The sequence below is a fragment of the Podarcis pityusensis genome (genome assembly GCF_964106645.2).
Source record: "Podarcis pityusensis genome assembly, chromosome: 17".
In the NCBI taxonomy this organism is placed as follows: Eukaryota; Metazoa; Chordata; class Lepidosauria; order Squamata; family Lacertidae; genus Podarcis; species Podarcis pityusensis.
Window position 1 is genome coordinate 42374098 of NC_138042.1, and position 14160 is coordinate 42388257.

The 14160-nt window shown below is 44.9% G+C and overlaps 1 protein-coding gene across 2 annotated transcripts in view; it reads right to left on the minus strand.

Moving 5' to 3' along the window:
• Positions 1-7678, minus strand: part of CHD1L (chromodomain helicase DNA binding protein 1 like) — a 29258-nt gene extending 21580 nt beyond the window's left edge. The window contains exons 1-7 of one of the 2 annotated variants that reach the window (XM_080987107.1): positions 7418-7678; positions 6887-7233; positions 4679-4791; positions 4466-4569; positions 3571-3685; positions 2947-2978; positions 1307-1388 (exon numbers count right to left, since the gene is read on the minus strand). In XM_080987107.1, the coding sequence (XP_080843233.1) occupies positions 1307-1388; positions 2947-2978; positions 3571-3685; positions 4466-4569; positions 4679-4768 (423 nt within the window). In that variant the 5' untranslated portion in view covers positions 4769-4791; positions 6887-7233; positions 7418-7678. Of the gene's footprint in view, positions 1-1306; positions 1389-2946; positions 2979-3570; positions 3686-4465; positions 4570-4678; positions 4792-6093; positions 6527-6886; positions 7234-7417 lie in introns of those variants that run through there. The other variant, XM_080987106.1, reaches the window with a different exon arrangement.
• Positions 7679-14160: the final 6482 nt, after the last annotated feature.

The window sequence follows — 14160 nt, forward strand, 5'->3', positions numbered from 1 at the left end:
CGCATGGATGTCATTAGCCCAGAGATGGAAAGAAGATAAAGTCCCTACCAGAGAAGAATGGCAAGTTAAACTGTTGGACTATGCCAAAATAGCAAAACTGACCAGAAAGCTCAGGAACCAAGAAGACCAAACTTTAACAAAGAATGGGAATATCTTGGAGACCACTGTAAGCAGATGAAAACACTAGCAGGATTGCAATAACGCTTGTAATGTAGCAAGTACTATGTATTATCTAATGGTATTATCTAATGGAAGTTATATTATATACGGACTACTGAAAAAGATGCAGTAGAAAAGTTTTGACAATAGGACCCATGGATGGGAAGGTGGGAAGTCCAGAGATTTGGATAATCTTTTAACTGTTGATGTGTATAGTGGTACTGTTATAATTTTATATTTGTAAAATCAAATAAAAAATATTTTTAAAAGACCAAGACTTGTCCGCTTATGAATGCCTCTGGAAGAAATTGGAGGCCTTTTTACTAGAGTTAGTTTTAGGAATAAGGCAAGGACGGTGTGCAGTTTTAGTCTTGACATGCTTTACTTCACTACATTTGCAAATTTTCTCTATCCATGTAATTTTTATTAAATTTTCTGTTTTACAATTTAGAGTATTCATTTAAACAACCTTAAAATTCCAATGACTTCCCTTCTTCTCTTTCCATGGTTCATTCTGCGTAACAAAAATCCCTGCATATTTTACATAAAATAAACTAAACTACATAAACTATTCAGTATTCCATTATTACATCCATCAAAACTTATTTACACTGTTGAATTTATCTTAATGCTGTCAACATTTTCAAGCACATTTTCTAACCCTTACCTTTTCTCTGCTTTTAGAATGTATCATTATTTGGTTAAAGACAAAGAGTTTATCCAGGCTTCCTGTGGTGCCATGCTTTCCAGGCTCAGATCCAGGATTTAAAGCTCCATGTCTAAGTGGGGTGTTGGTGTGGTTTTGACCTAGTGCTCTCCCCCAGAAAACCCACATTTTACCGCTCAAGTAATGACAATCCAAGGAAAACCCAATTGTTGTTTGCTCTGATTCAGCGGTAAAATGTGGGCTTACCTGAAGAAAGTGGCAAAAGAAGAGGAAAATGCTCAGATACTGAGTTATAATCCCAGATATGTGCCTGGAAAGCACAGCGCAACAGGGAGTCTGCATGAGCCCGAGGAAAAGCCAATCCACCTAACAAAACAAAAACTCACTGTAGAAGATCCTTTCTGAGCTCAAGTCAGAAGGCTGTGACAAGACATATGTGCTTTCCTTCTTTACAAAGACCAGGACTGTAGTTTTCTTTACCTCAGAGAGTACTTTATGAAGTAGTGAATCCTGATTCTTCAGTCTGTGAGCTTCGTCCACAACAAGGCAAGCCCAGCTGAAACTGAACACGGGGAAGACAAGTTAGAGGAACCACAACCGCCAGGGGCAACCAGACGCAAGACATTTGTCCTGTTTCCTTACTCACGAGCTACTGGGTTATATTACATACTATGGTTCCTTTCTTCTTCCGCCCAGATTTCCGCACACAAACTTACACAAAAAAGAACTCCATTATTGCATCAACTGATTTTTTAAAATCCATATGCCAGTGCTTGCAGGCACAGAAAGCTGTCAGCACTTAGTCTGATTAAGATATGAACTCTTTCAAGAGCACTTTGAACAGAGTTTTAAAAGCCTACACAGAGCAGAAGGTTAAACCAGAAAGGGCAGTAGTGACTCAAAATTAATTTCCTCTGGCTGAAGGGAAACACTGAGATTATCCTCACAAGAGTGCTATTGTGCTATCTTGTGAAAAACAACCATTAGCCGACACCTGCCATTTACAAGGGCATATGTACTTAATTATTAAATTTTTAAACATTAGAATATTTTGAAACCTAAAAGTGCCATTTTTTTTCTGATGTGCTACATCTGCTGAAATTTTAAAAAGAAAAACAAACAAACTCATCTTACTCTTCCCAGAAAATCTGTTTCTCTTTGCACTCAAAATATTAGCTGCTGTTATTAGTCTTCTGGAGGTTTTAAAAGATTAAAGTCCTGTTATTTGAAAAATTACAGCAAAATTCTGCTTAACTGATTAGGAAAACAACTCATTAGATAAAGACACAGTCACATGGAGGCTTAATTTAAAAAATGACCCCCCCCCAATAAATACATTTTCTCTCTATGAGAAAAAAGGCTTTTAGGCATCACCTCCATTTCAGCATCAACCTATATGTAAGGTTTAGATTAATTAAATCCTGACAGAGTAGACCGTTTGCATCAGAATGCAAATTTGGTGGGGGAGCAAAAGAATTGCTCTTTCTGTCTTTCCTGCTTCTGCTGCTGTTGCCAACATGTTCCCAAACTCTGCTTAAAGTAAGAACTGCTACTGGTTTTCCTTCCCTAGCTGAATCAAATAAGTACCACACAAAAAGGTGCTGTTCTTTGGAAGCACAAGCCTCATGAATCTTAAACATATAGAAAAGTTTCACACAGACTTAGGCAGTTATTTAACTTGCCCAGTAATCCCACAATCTGGGCCCATGAGTTTTACACAAGATTAATTTGTAATGAAATTGTGGGCTTGGACAGGAGAGAGTTAATGAAGTACGAATAACTTTGAATGTTTCCTAATAGCCAGTAGGCCAAGTCACACCTTGCCTATACTGAAAGAGTCAGGCTATTCAAGTGATGTGCTTCCATGGGAATTAAATGGTAGACAATTTTTTTCCTGATGAAGGAATGTTCTGAAAGGGGACTCCTCTGCCCCCTTGATAAGAATGAGATGGGCAATTTTCTGTGGAGAGAAACCACAGTTTGAGGCAGAGACTAAGAAAGCATCAGAGACAAACCTTTAACCCCAGCCGCTAAAAGCTAGTGCAAGGAGAAATGTGACCAATCTCTGATCCCCATATGTAATGGGGAAGTTATTTTGCCCTCGGTAGAAATGTTCTCACCGTTTCAGAAATGTTGTGTCTCTAAGGCACACCTGCAATCAAGCATAAGAAAGGTGTCGGTCACTTAACTGCTGCAGAACTGTAATAATGGAGGCTCAGAAAGATATTGTAGCTGGAGAAGAAACAAATGAATTAAAGAGTGGATCCTGCTCTCCCTCACCCCTTGCTAGAGCTTCCAGACAGAAGTGTGCTGTTCCATTTTTGCATCTCATGCCCACTTCCCAAACCGCAGCATCTATATGATGCTGTCTAGGGCTGGAAGATATCTGATTCTCAACTTTGTGATACATCAACAGCTTAACACTGCGATATACTGATATATCACAAATGTCTAAAATAAGGATGGAGCTATGTAGAGGCACTGGCTGGCTTCCCAGTTCTCACATTATGATTTTGATCGAAGACAAGAGTGTAGTATCCACTGGGGACAAAGTTCAGTGCTCCGGCAGATCAATATTTAATCTAAGTGAGGAGCTACCCCAAACAAAGACAAATGCAATACCATAGAGAATTTAGAGGTGGGAGAGGTACGACGTAGAGGTGGTGGCCTGATGCATACCTCCAAAATATTAACAGAAAAACAGGTGCTTTGTATGTTCTGTACCCCTAGACGATGCTAAGTACCTCGTAAGTAGTCAGCAGAATGTGGAAATCATGATTTGATTTGAAATCCTGCTGTAGCTCAGTTCTTTCTTCCTTGTTTCCTGAATACGTCACGAGGGAAAGACTTGGAGAAAATCTGTTATAATAATAGTAAAAATAATAATAATATTGAGGAAATACAGAGAATACAGTGCTCAAATCAGAATCTATTAACATATGAAGCTGATTTATCTAGCCCGACAGCCTTCAGTCTCAGATGGGGTCTTCTCTATGCACAATGTGGTCTTTGTCCTAATTAACAGAAGGCTTGAACATGGCATCTGTTATATATCTTGTGGGCTACTGTGAATGGTAAAGGTGCCCAGTGTTCATATTTGAGGGCAGCTGCACATATCAGGATCAAGGAAGATGGTGGAAAGGCAGGAGTGGGTTAAATAAACAAACAACATTTTATTCTACTGCTTCCCAGTGCATAGAGCTGTCATGGGCAAGTTGCCCTTTAAAAAAATTACTATTTCAATTTGATGATGAAAAAAATGAGAGATACAACCGTTTATTTGCTACATGGTTGATGTATGGACTTTCTACAGGCACTCACCATAGGACTTACAGGACTTTTCAATGAAGTTTAACATTGGTAGGCCTCATTGCTTTGAGAAGCAGGGTCATGCGGTGAATTTTTCCATAGGGGACCAGTTAGGGCCAGAGGCGCCAGCTTGCAAGGGTGATGTGGAGGCCAACATCATGCAGGTCAGCAACTGTGCATCCCTCCCTAAGATGGGCAAAGGTTTCCCAGGTTTTGAGAAGGAGGCTCCAGGCTTTAATATTCTAATTTACCAGGAACATTTAGGGGGCTAGCCTAGTCCACTGACAGTGTGCCACTGTTGAGAAGATTATGAACATTTACAAAGTTTACCTTTCTAGTTCCTGCTTCCAGTTGTTTAACACAGACAGAGGACAAAGGATCAAAAACGGCCTTTTATTAAGCTTCCCACTTAAGACAACAAGCAGAGAAATAGCCTGGAATACATTGGGGGGGGGGGGAATACATGGTGTCATTCACAGAAATGCAGTGCTTATAACCGCTCTTTTCCTACAATGATTAAACGGGAAGGAGAGAATGAAAGACCTGGCAAGTCTTCCCAAGACCCATTTCATCACCCAGGATGCAGCCATGCCAGGTTTCATAGCAGTGTGTCAGCCAGTTTACTCCTTCCATCTGATAGGGGCGTAGATGAATGCCTAAAAAGAGAGAACATGGCATAATACTGGTAAGGTTAACCCAGAGATCTGGGTACTGGGAGAATGGATGGATTGTGCATCTTGAAGAAATAAATTATCTTGGCATAACTATTATGCCTCAAGCTTAAATGTGCTTTATACAACTCTGTAGGGGCGTCAACTTGAATAAAATGTTGGGGAGGGGCAAGTAAGGCAAGCCCCGCGCCGCATAATCGATCACAAGACATGGCACACACATACCATTTGAATGGCACTGCCCATCAACTTGGGGAGGGGTAAATATTTTATTCGGGGAGCTAAAGGGACCTCAGCCCCTAGGAGTGGGCTCCAAAGATTGTGAGGTGCTCCGCACTATAAAAAGTCAAAACAATACTCCCCCCTCCAGACATATGCAATCTGGCCAGAGCTGGGAAACATTTGAACCACTTAAGTGCAGCATCCCGCAGAATCATAGAATTGTAGAGTTTGAAGGGACCCCCCCCGCAAGGTCATCCATCCTAACTCCCTGTGATGCAGGCTTCTCAACACATCCCCCCCCCCCATCTTGAAAGCATATTGGGCCCTGCTTAGTTTTGCAAACGTGCTAGCAGTTTTCTTGCCGCACCCCTAGGAGCCACAAAATTTGCTCACTTAGGGTAGTGGTTTTCAACCAGTGTGCCATGATGCCTTGAATGATGGTTAGAGGCTGCGGGCAACACTGGCCTCTGTCCCTCTTTGCTTCCTTCCCTCTCTCCTCTGATGCCTTCTCCTGTCTCTCTCTCCCAAAGACTTGCATCTGTTTATTGAAGCAGCCCTGGCTAAAAGCCCTGCTGGTGAATAGGGCCTCAGTCTGGGAGGTACCTCTCTTTGGGGTGGGGTGGTGGGTCAGCTCAGAGACCAGGGGCAGCAGCAGCGGCTGCCCAGAGGACACCCAAGGGGAGGAGAGGAGGCTAAGGGAGCACTCCCCAAGGAAGGGTGTTTGAAAAAGGGTGAGAGGCTGTCAGCCTGCAGGCAAAGGGTGACATAACTTTTTTTCAATTTTTTTTATTTATACTTTTCAAGTTTAGACATTTCACTGATTTTATACATTTCGTTAATTTTACAAACATTTTGACATTTCAAAACTTCCTTCCTCCTCTTTCTGCGGTTATTTAAATTTAATTTTAATATCTTCTGCATACCCAAATTGAGGGTGGTGGTGACATAACTGGGCTCCTGAGCCGCACAGGAGTTGCTTTAGGGAGCCGTGGAATCCAAAAGGTTGAAAAGCTCTGACTTAGGGGAAACTTGGTGCAGAGCAGCCAAGCCAACGATCCCACTCACCTGCCAGCCCCCATTGCCTCAAGTGTTGCTCTTCCACGCCTGGTCCCCCTTGGCTCTCTGTGCGCTTAGCGGAGACACTTTGGAAGAAGCGAGACATCACGGACCGCTGCTGGTGGTGGTTGCACGCTTGCAACAAAACCTCAAGCGGCACACAAGTCTCCGCCTCCCCTTCTCTGCACGAGCCCCGGGACCCAGCTTGTTTGCAAAGCGGCTCCCGGAAGGAAAGCAACAGAGGGGCTCGCGCCTATTGGCTCGTCGGAAGGAAACCCGCTTTGCGATTGGCTGCTGCTGCTGCATTCGCAACATAACCCAGGAACTGCATCTTGCAACGCGGTAGGCGAAAGTGCGGGGTCTGGGTTAAAGGCGGATCTGCACGGATCCTCATGGATCCTCCACTTTTAAAAAAATAACTCCAACAAATCCAGTGTCAAATTACACCTGGAAGGCACGCCTACAGACTGGACTATAAAAAACGTGGATCCAACACTTTGCCGCGCTGCAGCACCACAAAAACATTGATCCGAAGCATGGATCCTCATGAATTCATGATTTTTATATTGAAACAAAATAAAAACACGATGATACTCTACACCACATTTTAGTCTGTAGGCAGAACCAAAAAAAATCACGCATCCACTGTTTCATGGTGCCGCAATGGCGCAAAAACATGGTTAAAAACACGGATCCTCATGATTTTTGCACTGGATCAGCCTGAAGTCACTATCAGATCAAATATCATGGCCATGGGCACAGCATGAACCACAAAAATCAGAGCGAGGAGCCCAAGACCCACCTGGAAAGCGCCGTAGATTCTTCCGGTGTAGGCCAGCAGGGGGCGCCAGGCACCAGAGGACGAGGCAGAGCTTTGCCACAGGGGGACATCGGACAACGTGGCCGCCGTTTGCTCAGCTCCAATGTGAAGCTCCTGTTGAGTCCTGAAGGGGAAGGGCGGAGGGGTGAGGGACCCGAGGGTCATCGAGTCTGACCCCGGCGAGGATTGCGGATTGCCATCTGGTCTCAGCCGCTCTCGTTTTTATCAGTCCCCAATGGGGGACGGGAAGCAGGGCATCAGTAAATGTCATGATAATAATGGTCAAGATGGTACTTCTTTACGCCGACCCTACCAGGTGGTTTAGTAGTCTGGAAATCAATAAATAATGATTATATGATACGACCGTCCTGCAGTTTAGAAACGTATTATGTGATATTGATATGGAATTATGAGAACCGTGCCAGGTGGCATTTCCTCCACCACACTGGGGAAAAGGCCGAGTAGGTGGCTCTGCACCTGTTGGATTTCTGACCGCCAGCGCCCCAAGCTTACCTGTCTCGGCCATGCTGTACCAGGCGCGGAGCTCACAGGTTGAGGCCGCGTCGCTCAGGGTTGGGGAGTGGAGTCGGGTGGGGGCGGCAGGCAGCTTGGCTCGCTGCTCTGAGGTGCTCATGTACCAGCCGGAGGGGAGGGGGGGGCGCCAGGTCAAAGGGGTGCTCTAACCGCTGAGCAATGCTTCCCCTCCCTTCAAATGAAGCACATTTATCCTGGTCGGTGCCCAGCGTGTGGTTGAAGGGGGGGGTCAGCGCTGCGCGCCCAGCTTCCGCCCCACCCTGGGCACCACCGGTACTCTACGTGCTGACGTCCTCCCAGCCGCAGGTGGTGCCTTCAAAGTCGCAGGCCAAGGCGGCGCCCGGCAGTGCCAGCCCATTCAGGTAGCTTGCAAGGAGAAGGAATCAGGCCCCCTGAGCAAGCTACAGTTCCCAGCATTCCAGGCACCAAGTACTGTTAGGAGACCCCTGTTCCCCCCATGAGCTACAGTTCCCAGAGTTCTCTAAGAAGAGAAATGGGCTTGGGAACTGTAGTTCTGACAAGAGAATCGCAGCCCTCAATGCCCAGAGCAAGCAGTCGTTTCCAGGGTGCTTTGGGGGACATTGTGGGAACTGTAGCTTGTTCAGTTTCCCAAGGAGACCCTCTCAGAGCTATAACTCCCAGTTTCCTTGGAAAGGCTGTGCAGAATAGTCTCCTTCCATAGGAAACTACAGTTCCCAGGGTGCTTTGAGGGATGTCAAGATGGGTTAAATCACACTCTACGAGGGGACACGTCTCCCCGATTCCTTTGGCAACGTCAAAACTTACTGCAATGGCTCTCGTCAGAGCAATCCCAGCGGTCGCAGGCGAAGTTGCAGGCGCTGGCACTTGAGTTCCCATAGGCGCCCCAGCTAGGAAATGGAGGCCCAGCTGGGGGGGAAAGGTAGAAAGCGCCATTAAAAGGAGAGGAAGAGTGAGGGAGACAGGGAATATCCTAGAATGGGAGAGATGGGAGAGCCTCAAGGGTCATCTAGTCCAACCCGCTGCTCAGAGCTATAATTCCAAGGACTTTGGGAACTGAGAGAGAGAAGAGAGAGAGGGACGGGATTTGCAGCCCCCGTCTCCCTTTGCCCCCCTGGCTCACCCCAGCCCACAGGGCACCCCACAGCACCCACAGGAGTGCCATCCGCCCAGCAGGACTTCGCCCCCAACTTGCCTGCGCGCTGGCAGGGCGAGGCGCCCCAAAGGCTGGAGGGGCGGAGGCAGAAAGCAGGACTTTGGCCCCTGCACCCCAAAAGACACCTGGGGGGTCAGAAGCCCACCTCGTGGGGCTACCCTGGCCTCCCAGGCGCCTCTTCTGCTCTGGCAGAGCCTCCTGGGCCAGAGGCAGTCTACCTGGGCTGCTCCTGAGGGAGCTTGGAAGCAGCGCTCAGGGAAACGCTGCGAGGAGGAGGAGAATAAGGAGAATGCTAATAATGAGGATTATCATTATTAATAATAATAATAATAATAATGAGAAACCTTAATTATAAGATTATAAAAATATAATATATATGTGTGTATATATATATATATATATATATATACATATATATATATATATATATAATATGATATAATTATATAATATATATAATATAATAACAACATCATTATTATTATAATATAATTTAATATAATAACAATGAGAAACCAGGCCCCTCAGGCACGGTTGGGACTTCTACCTGAGGGGATTTGGGGGGGCCCCTCCAGCCTTCCTTCTCCGCAGGGACCTCCAACGAGGCGCCCACCTCACGAGGGAGACCAGCGCCACCCAAGGGCCAGGCTAGGTCCCACTGCCCTCAACTAAAATGGCGGCGGTGGCGCGTCTTCTGCCCTTTCTTCCCCCCTCCGGTCCGTTTCCCTCTTTCCAGTCACGTCCAAATGCCCCCCCAGGACCCCCTTGCTCAACGCACGCGCACAGCAGCCTCAGCAACAATAAAAATCTCGGGAGCAATAGGTCGGCCTTTTCGTTGTTTTTGGCCAATCACAGCTCGGGTTGTGGGCGGGGCCCGCCGCTTGGCGCTTTTTCTCCTCAGTGTTTCCCACGCCGTTTAAGGGAAGGAAGCTTGTAAGTTTTGTCGTGTTTTTAATACTGTATTCTGTTGGGAGCCACCCACAGTGGGTGGGAAATAATAATAAATTATTATCATCATTGATTTTTATATTACTATTATTATTATTATTATTATTAGAAAAGGCTTAGGGAAGTTTGTAATTATTATGTTTTGTCGCGTTTTTAATATTCTGTTGGGAGCAGCCCACAGTGGCTGGGGAAGGATAATAAATTATGATTATCATTAATTTTTAAATTGTTATCATTATTATAATTTTTATTACAAAAGGGTTAGGGAAGTTTGTAGTATATTATGTTGTATCTTTTTTAAAACATTCTGTTGGTGGCTGGGAAATATTATCATTAAATGTTAAATTATTATTTTAATAAATCGCACCCACCCAAGTGGGACCTGGCCTCTTCCCCCCTAAGCCTTAACAGTATAGTATTTTTATTTATTCGAATTGGGGCGGGGAAGCTCCCCTTCGTTACTGGCTGTGAGTTCGGATCTCCATTGCTTTCCCCCTCAGGCCGCCTTTAATGTATTGAAAACTGGATCTGAACAATGTATTGTTCAGATGAACCACATGGAGCTTGGAAGCAGCGCTGAGGGAAAGGAGGAGGAGAATAAGGAGAATGAGGATAACCATTAATAATAATAAAAATAATGAGAAACCAGAGGAAGGCCCAGGCCCCTCAGGCACTGTTGGGACTCCTCCCGGAGGGGATTTCGGGGTGGGGCCTTCCTTATCCGCAAGAGGCGCCCACCTCACGAGGGAGACCAGCGCCGCCCAACGGCCAGGCTAGGCCCCACTGCCCTCAACTAAAATGGCGGCGGTGGCGCGTCTCTTGCTCTTTCCAGTCACGCCCCCCCCCGGACCCCCTCGTTCAGGGCACGCGCCCAGCAGCCACAGCAGTAATAAAAATCGCGGCAGCAATAGGTGGGTCTTTTGGCCAATCACAGGTCGGGTTGTGGGCGGGGCCCGCCGCTTGGCGCTTTTTCTCCTCAGCTGTTCTTCCTCAAGTTTTGTCGTGTTGTTAATACTGTATTCTGTTGGGAGCAGTCCACAGTGGCTGGGGAAGGGTAATAAATTATGATTATCATTAATTTTTAAATTGTTATCATTAGTATTATTATAATTGTTCTTATTATAAAAGGGTTAGGGAAATTTGTAGTGTATTATGTTTTATCATTTTTTTAAATATTCTGTTAGTGGCTGGGAAATAGTAACAAATTATTATTATCATCATTAAACGTTAAATTATTATTTAATAAATCACACCCACCCAAGTGGGACCTGGCCTCTTCCCCCCTAAGCCTTAACAGTATAGTATTTTTATTTATTCGAATTGGGGCGGGGAAGCTCCCCTTGGCTACAGCAACTCCAGAGTAACTGGCTGTGAGTTCAGATCTCCATTGATTTCCCTCTCAGGCCGCCTTTAATGTATTGAAAACTGTATCTGAAACAATGTATTGAAATTTATTAAAAATGTATTCAATGTATTGAAAACTGTATCTGAACAATGTATTGTTCAGATGAAGTACTGCTTTAAGCAGTGTTTTTGTAAGCAGACAATTCCTCAAGATCCCAATTCCATCACTTATTATTAAATGCAATCACCTTGTGGTTCATTTGCGTAAGGGACTCCTGCATATTCCTGCCTTGCAGCGGGTTGGACTGAAAGACCCTTGGGGTCCCTTCCAGCTATATGCACCATTATATGATTCTTGGGGAAGTGCTTCAGAAAGAAGAAACGGGGAAAAGCACATTTCTGCCAGTTAGTTGTATGATGGCTCATAGGGAAAGGAGGCTCATTTCCCACTTTATTATTTCTTCCACTGCAATCTGCTTGGCATATTATATGTCTGCTTTTATGTGGATCCCCTCTTTCCCTTGTGAAAATAATCGATCCTACTGATATTTCTTAGGTCTGTATGGCCTCTGCTGAATTCCTGCTCTGAAGAGGAGGAAGCTTCGCCTGACGAAGAGAGAAGAGGAGGTTGAGGAAAAGTCAGCTGCAGGCATGAAGGTAAAAGGGGAAAAAATAGAAATACAAATTAACATATAACACTTACGAACATTTTTAAACAACCCCACTCCTGATATATCACACCCACCCAAGTGGGGCTTGACCTCATTCTCCCTAACCAGCACAGTACAGTACAGTAAAAATACAGTAAAGTATTTTTATTTATTTGATTGGGGTAGGGCAGCACCTCCTGGCTTCACCCATGTTGGTGAGGTTTGTCTCCTTTTTCCTGTACTTGTTAGGCTATCTAAAGGTGACAAAGGAATGTGTTGAAAACTTAATTTCTTCAGATGAACCATTGCTTTAACCAGGTAATTACTCAAGGCACCGATTCTTTCACCTATTGACTTATCCACATAATCCAAGTGGAGATTAATTAGCATCCAAAAGTGGTATACTTGCACGTTACATCTTAAGATAAATGTTTTGGAAGAGGCATAAATTAAAAAAGATAATTAATTTGCAAGCAAATACTTGAATGCCCAGTGAATTAGATAGGCAGTGAGCTGGCTGATTTGTCTAATGTAGCATCCAAAACCCAGTTTGGGTCTGTAAGACCCTGTTTGCCCCCTCCCCCCAGCCTTAATGGCAACCCTCCATTGCTTTCTGTTTGATTTTTTTTAACAGATACTCTGAATTGAACACCACAAGAATAAATAGGGATCAGCCTCTGCTGTAGTGGCCAGCACTAAAAGCCATTTGAGTAATTCAGATCAATAAAGTAGGAATAATTAATATTTACAAACCAGCAACTTCACACCAGTTTTGGACACTTGCAGCAGCTTGCAATGTTAAGAGAGGTGCTCTAAAGAAAAGCACTTTCTACATTTATGAGCCTTCAGAGTAGGCTCATGGTTTTTCCTTTGCCCGGAGGTATAAATGTTGTTAGCATATGTGCAATCACCCCAAGAACTTCAGTCCTGCTCCTGACTGTCGAAATGCTCCTGGAGAGGCTGTAAGCAGCACTTCCTCTGCTCTCAGTCAGCAAAAGGGGGTGGCAAGGTGTGCTTCATGGAGTAACTAAACTTGCAGCTGCAGGAGAAGTGTGGATCCCTCAGCCATGCACAAATTCCTGCCTTGTAGCAGGTTGGACTGGATGACCCTTGGGGTCCCTTCCCGATATATACTCGCCCACCATTATATGATTCTTTGGAAAGTGCTTCAGAAACAATAAAGAGAAATAGCATTCTTTTAAGTTAGTTGTAGTTGTCGGCATGCAGAGGGTCACAAGGCCAGCTGGCTAGCCCCAGCTGCATCATCTTCCTCCAGCCGTCCCACTGCGAAGACCCATCTGCCTCTGCTCTGACATAAATCAGCGACCCAGGCTTCAAAGCCGGGGCACTATATCAGCCAAGCGAACTGTGTACACAGAATAGGCGTGAGGCTTGTGGAAGCATACTACAGCTATGGATTTATTGATCCTAAATCAGGACAAAGAAACATGTCATCTCTCTCTTTGTCTGCTCAGAGAGACATAGAGAAGCAAAAGCTATACAGTTGTATCTCGGGTTACAGACGCTTCAGGTTACAGACTCCGCTAACCCAGAAATAGTACCTCGGGTTAAGAACTTTGCTTCATGATGAGAACAGAAATCGTGCTCCGGTGGTGCGGCGGCATCAGGAGGCCCCATTAGCTAAAGTGGTACTTCAGGTTAAGAACAGTTTCAGCTTAAGAACGGATCTCCAGAACGAATTAAGTTCTTAACATCTGAAGGCAGCGGTGGCATCAGGAGGCCCCATTAGCTAAAGTGGTACCTCAGGTTAAGAACAGTTTCAGGTTAAGAACGGACCTCCAGAACAAATTAAGTTCTTAACATCTGAAGGCAGCCCTGTTTAGGGAAGCTTTTAATGTTTAATAGGTTATTGTATTTTAGTGTTTTGTTGGAAGCCGCCGAGAGTGGCTGCAAACAACTCCTTTAAGTTGATTTTCCAAACATCTGATTTGCCCATCAGCATGGCAGCCAAAGAAAAGAAAAAAGTGGCAGAGGCAGCTCCCAGACATCTCCATGCAGTTGCAAAAGGTGCGTTGCCTGCATGGGCTCTGCTTTATTTCTTAATGTCGAATGGTACATCTGCCTAAGTCCACTTCCATCCACTGGAAAAGCTTCTTAGCAGCAAGGAGTAAAGGGAACGGTGGGCAATACCTAGCTATCTCTCTAAATCGGTAAGACGGCACAGTCGCTACACCTCCACAAGGCCTGGTCCTTTCCAGAGGTGCAGCCTGCCTTCTCCAAAGGTGGATTTCAGTTCAAACAGCTGGTTGAAAAGTCTCTCTTCCTCTCCTCACACCCGTAACCCTGGCAACCACCCAGAGAACAGTCTCTCTTCCTCGATAGTCAGTGAGATTGCATTTTCCCACAGTCTCTCCAAAAATCGAAACTTTAGCATTTAGTAATGTCTAAATACAGTTTGGGGGTGGGGGTGTGTGTCAGCCCTTAAAAATCAACTGTGCAATGTGCCCCACAGCTGCCCCAATGGCAGACATCTAAGTGGGCTGAGCCCCTGCAACAGGGGCAAAACCAAAAGCCAATTGAATCTTTTACATTTACAAATACTGGCACGTATGTATGCGTTTTGGAAATTTGCAGCAGTTTGTAATGTTAAGAGAGGTGTTCTAAAGAAAAACACTTTATACACT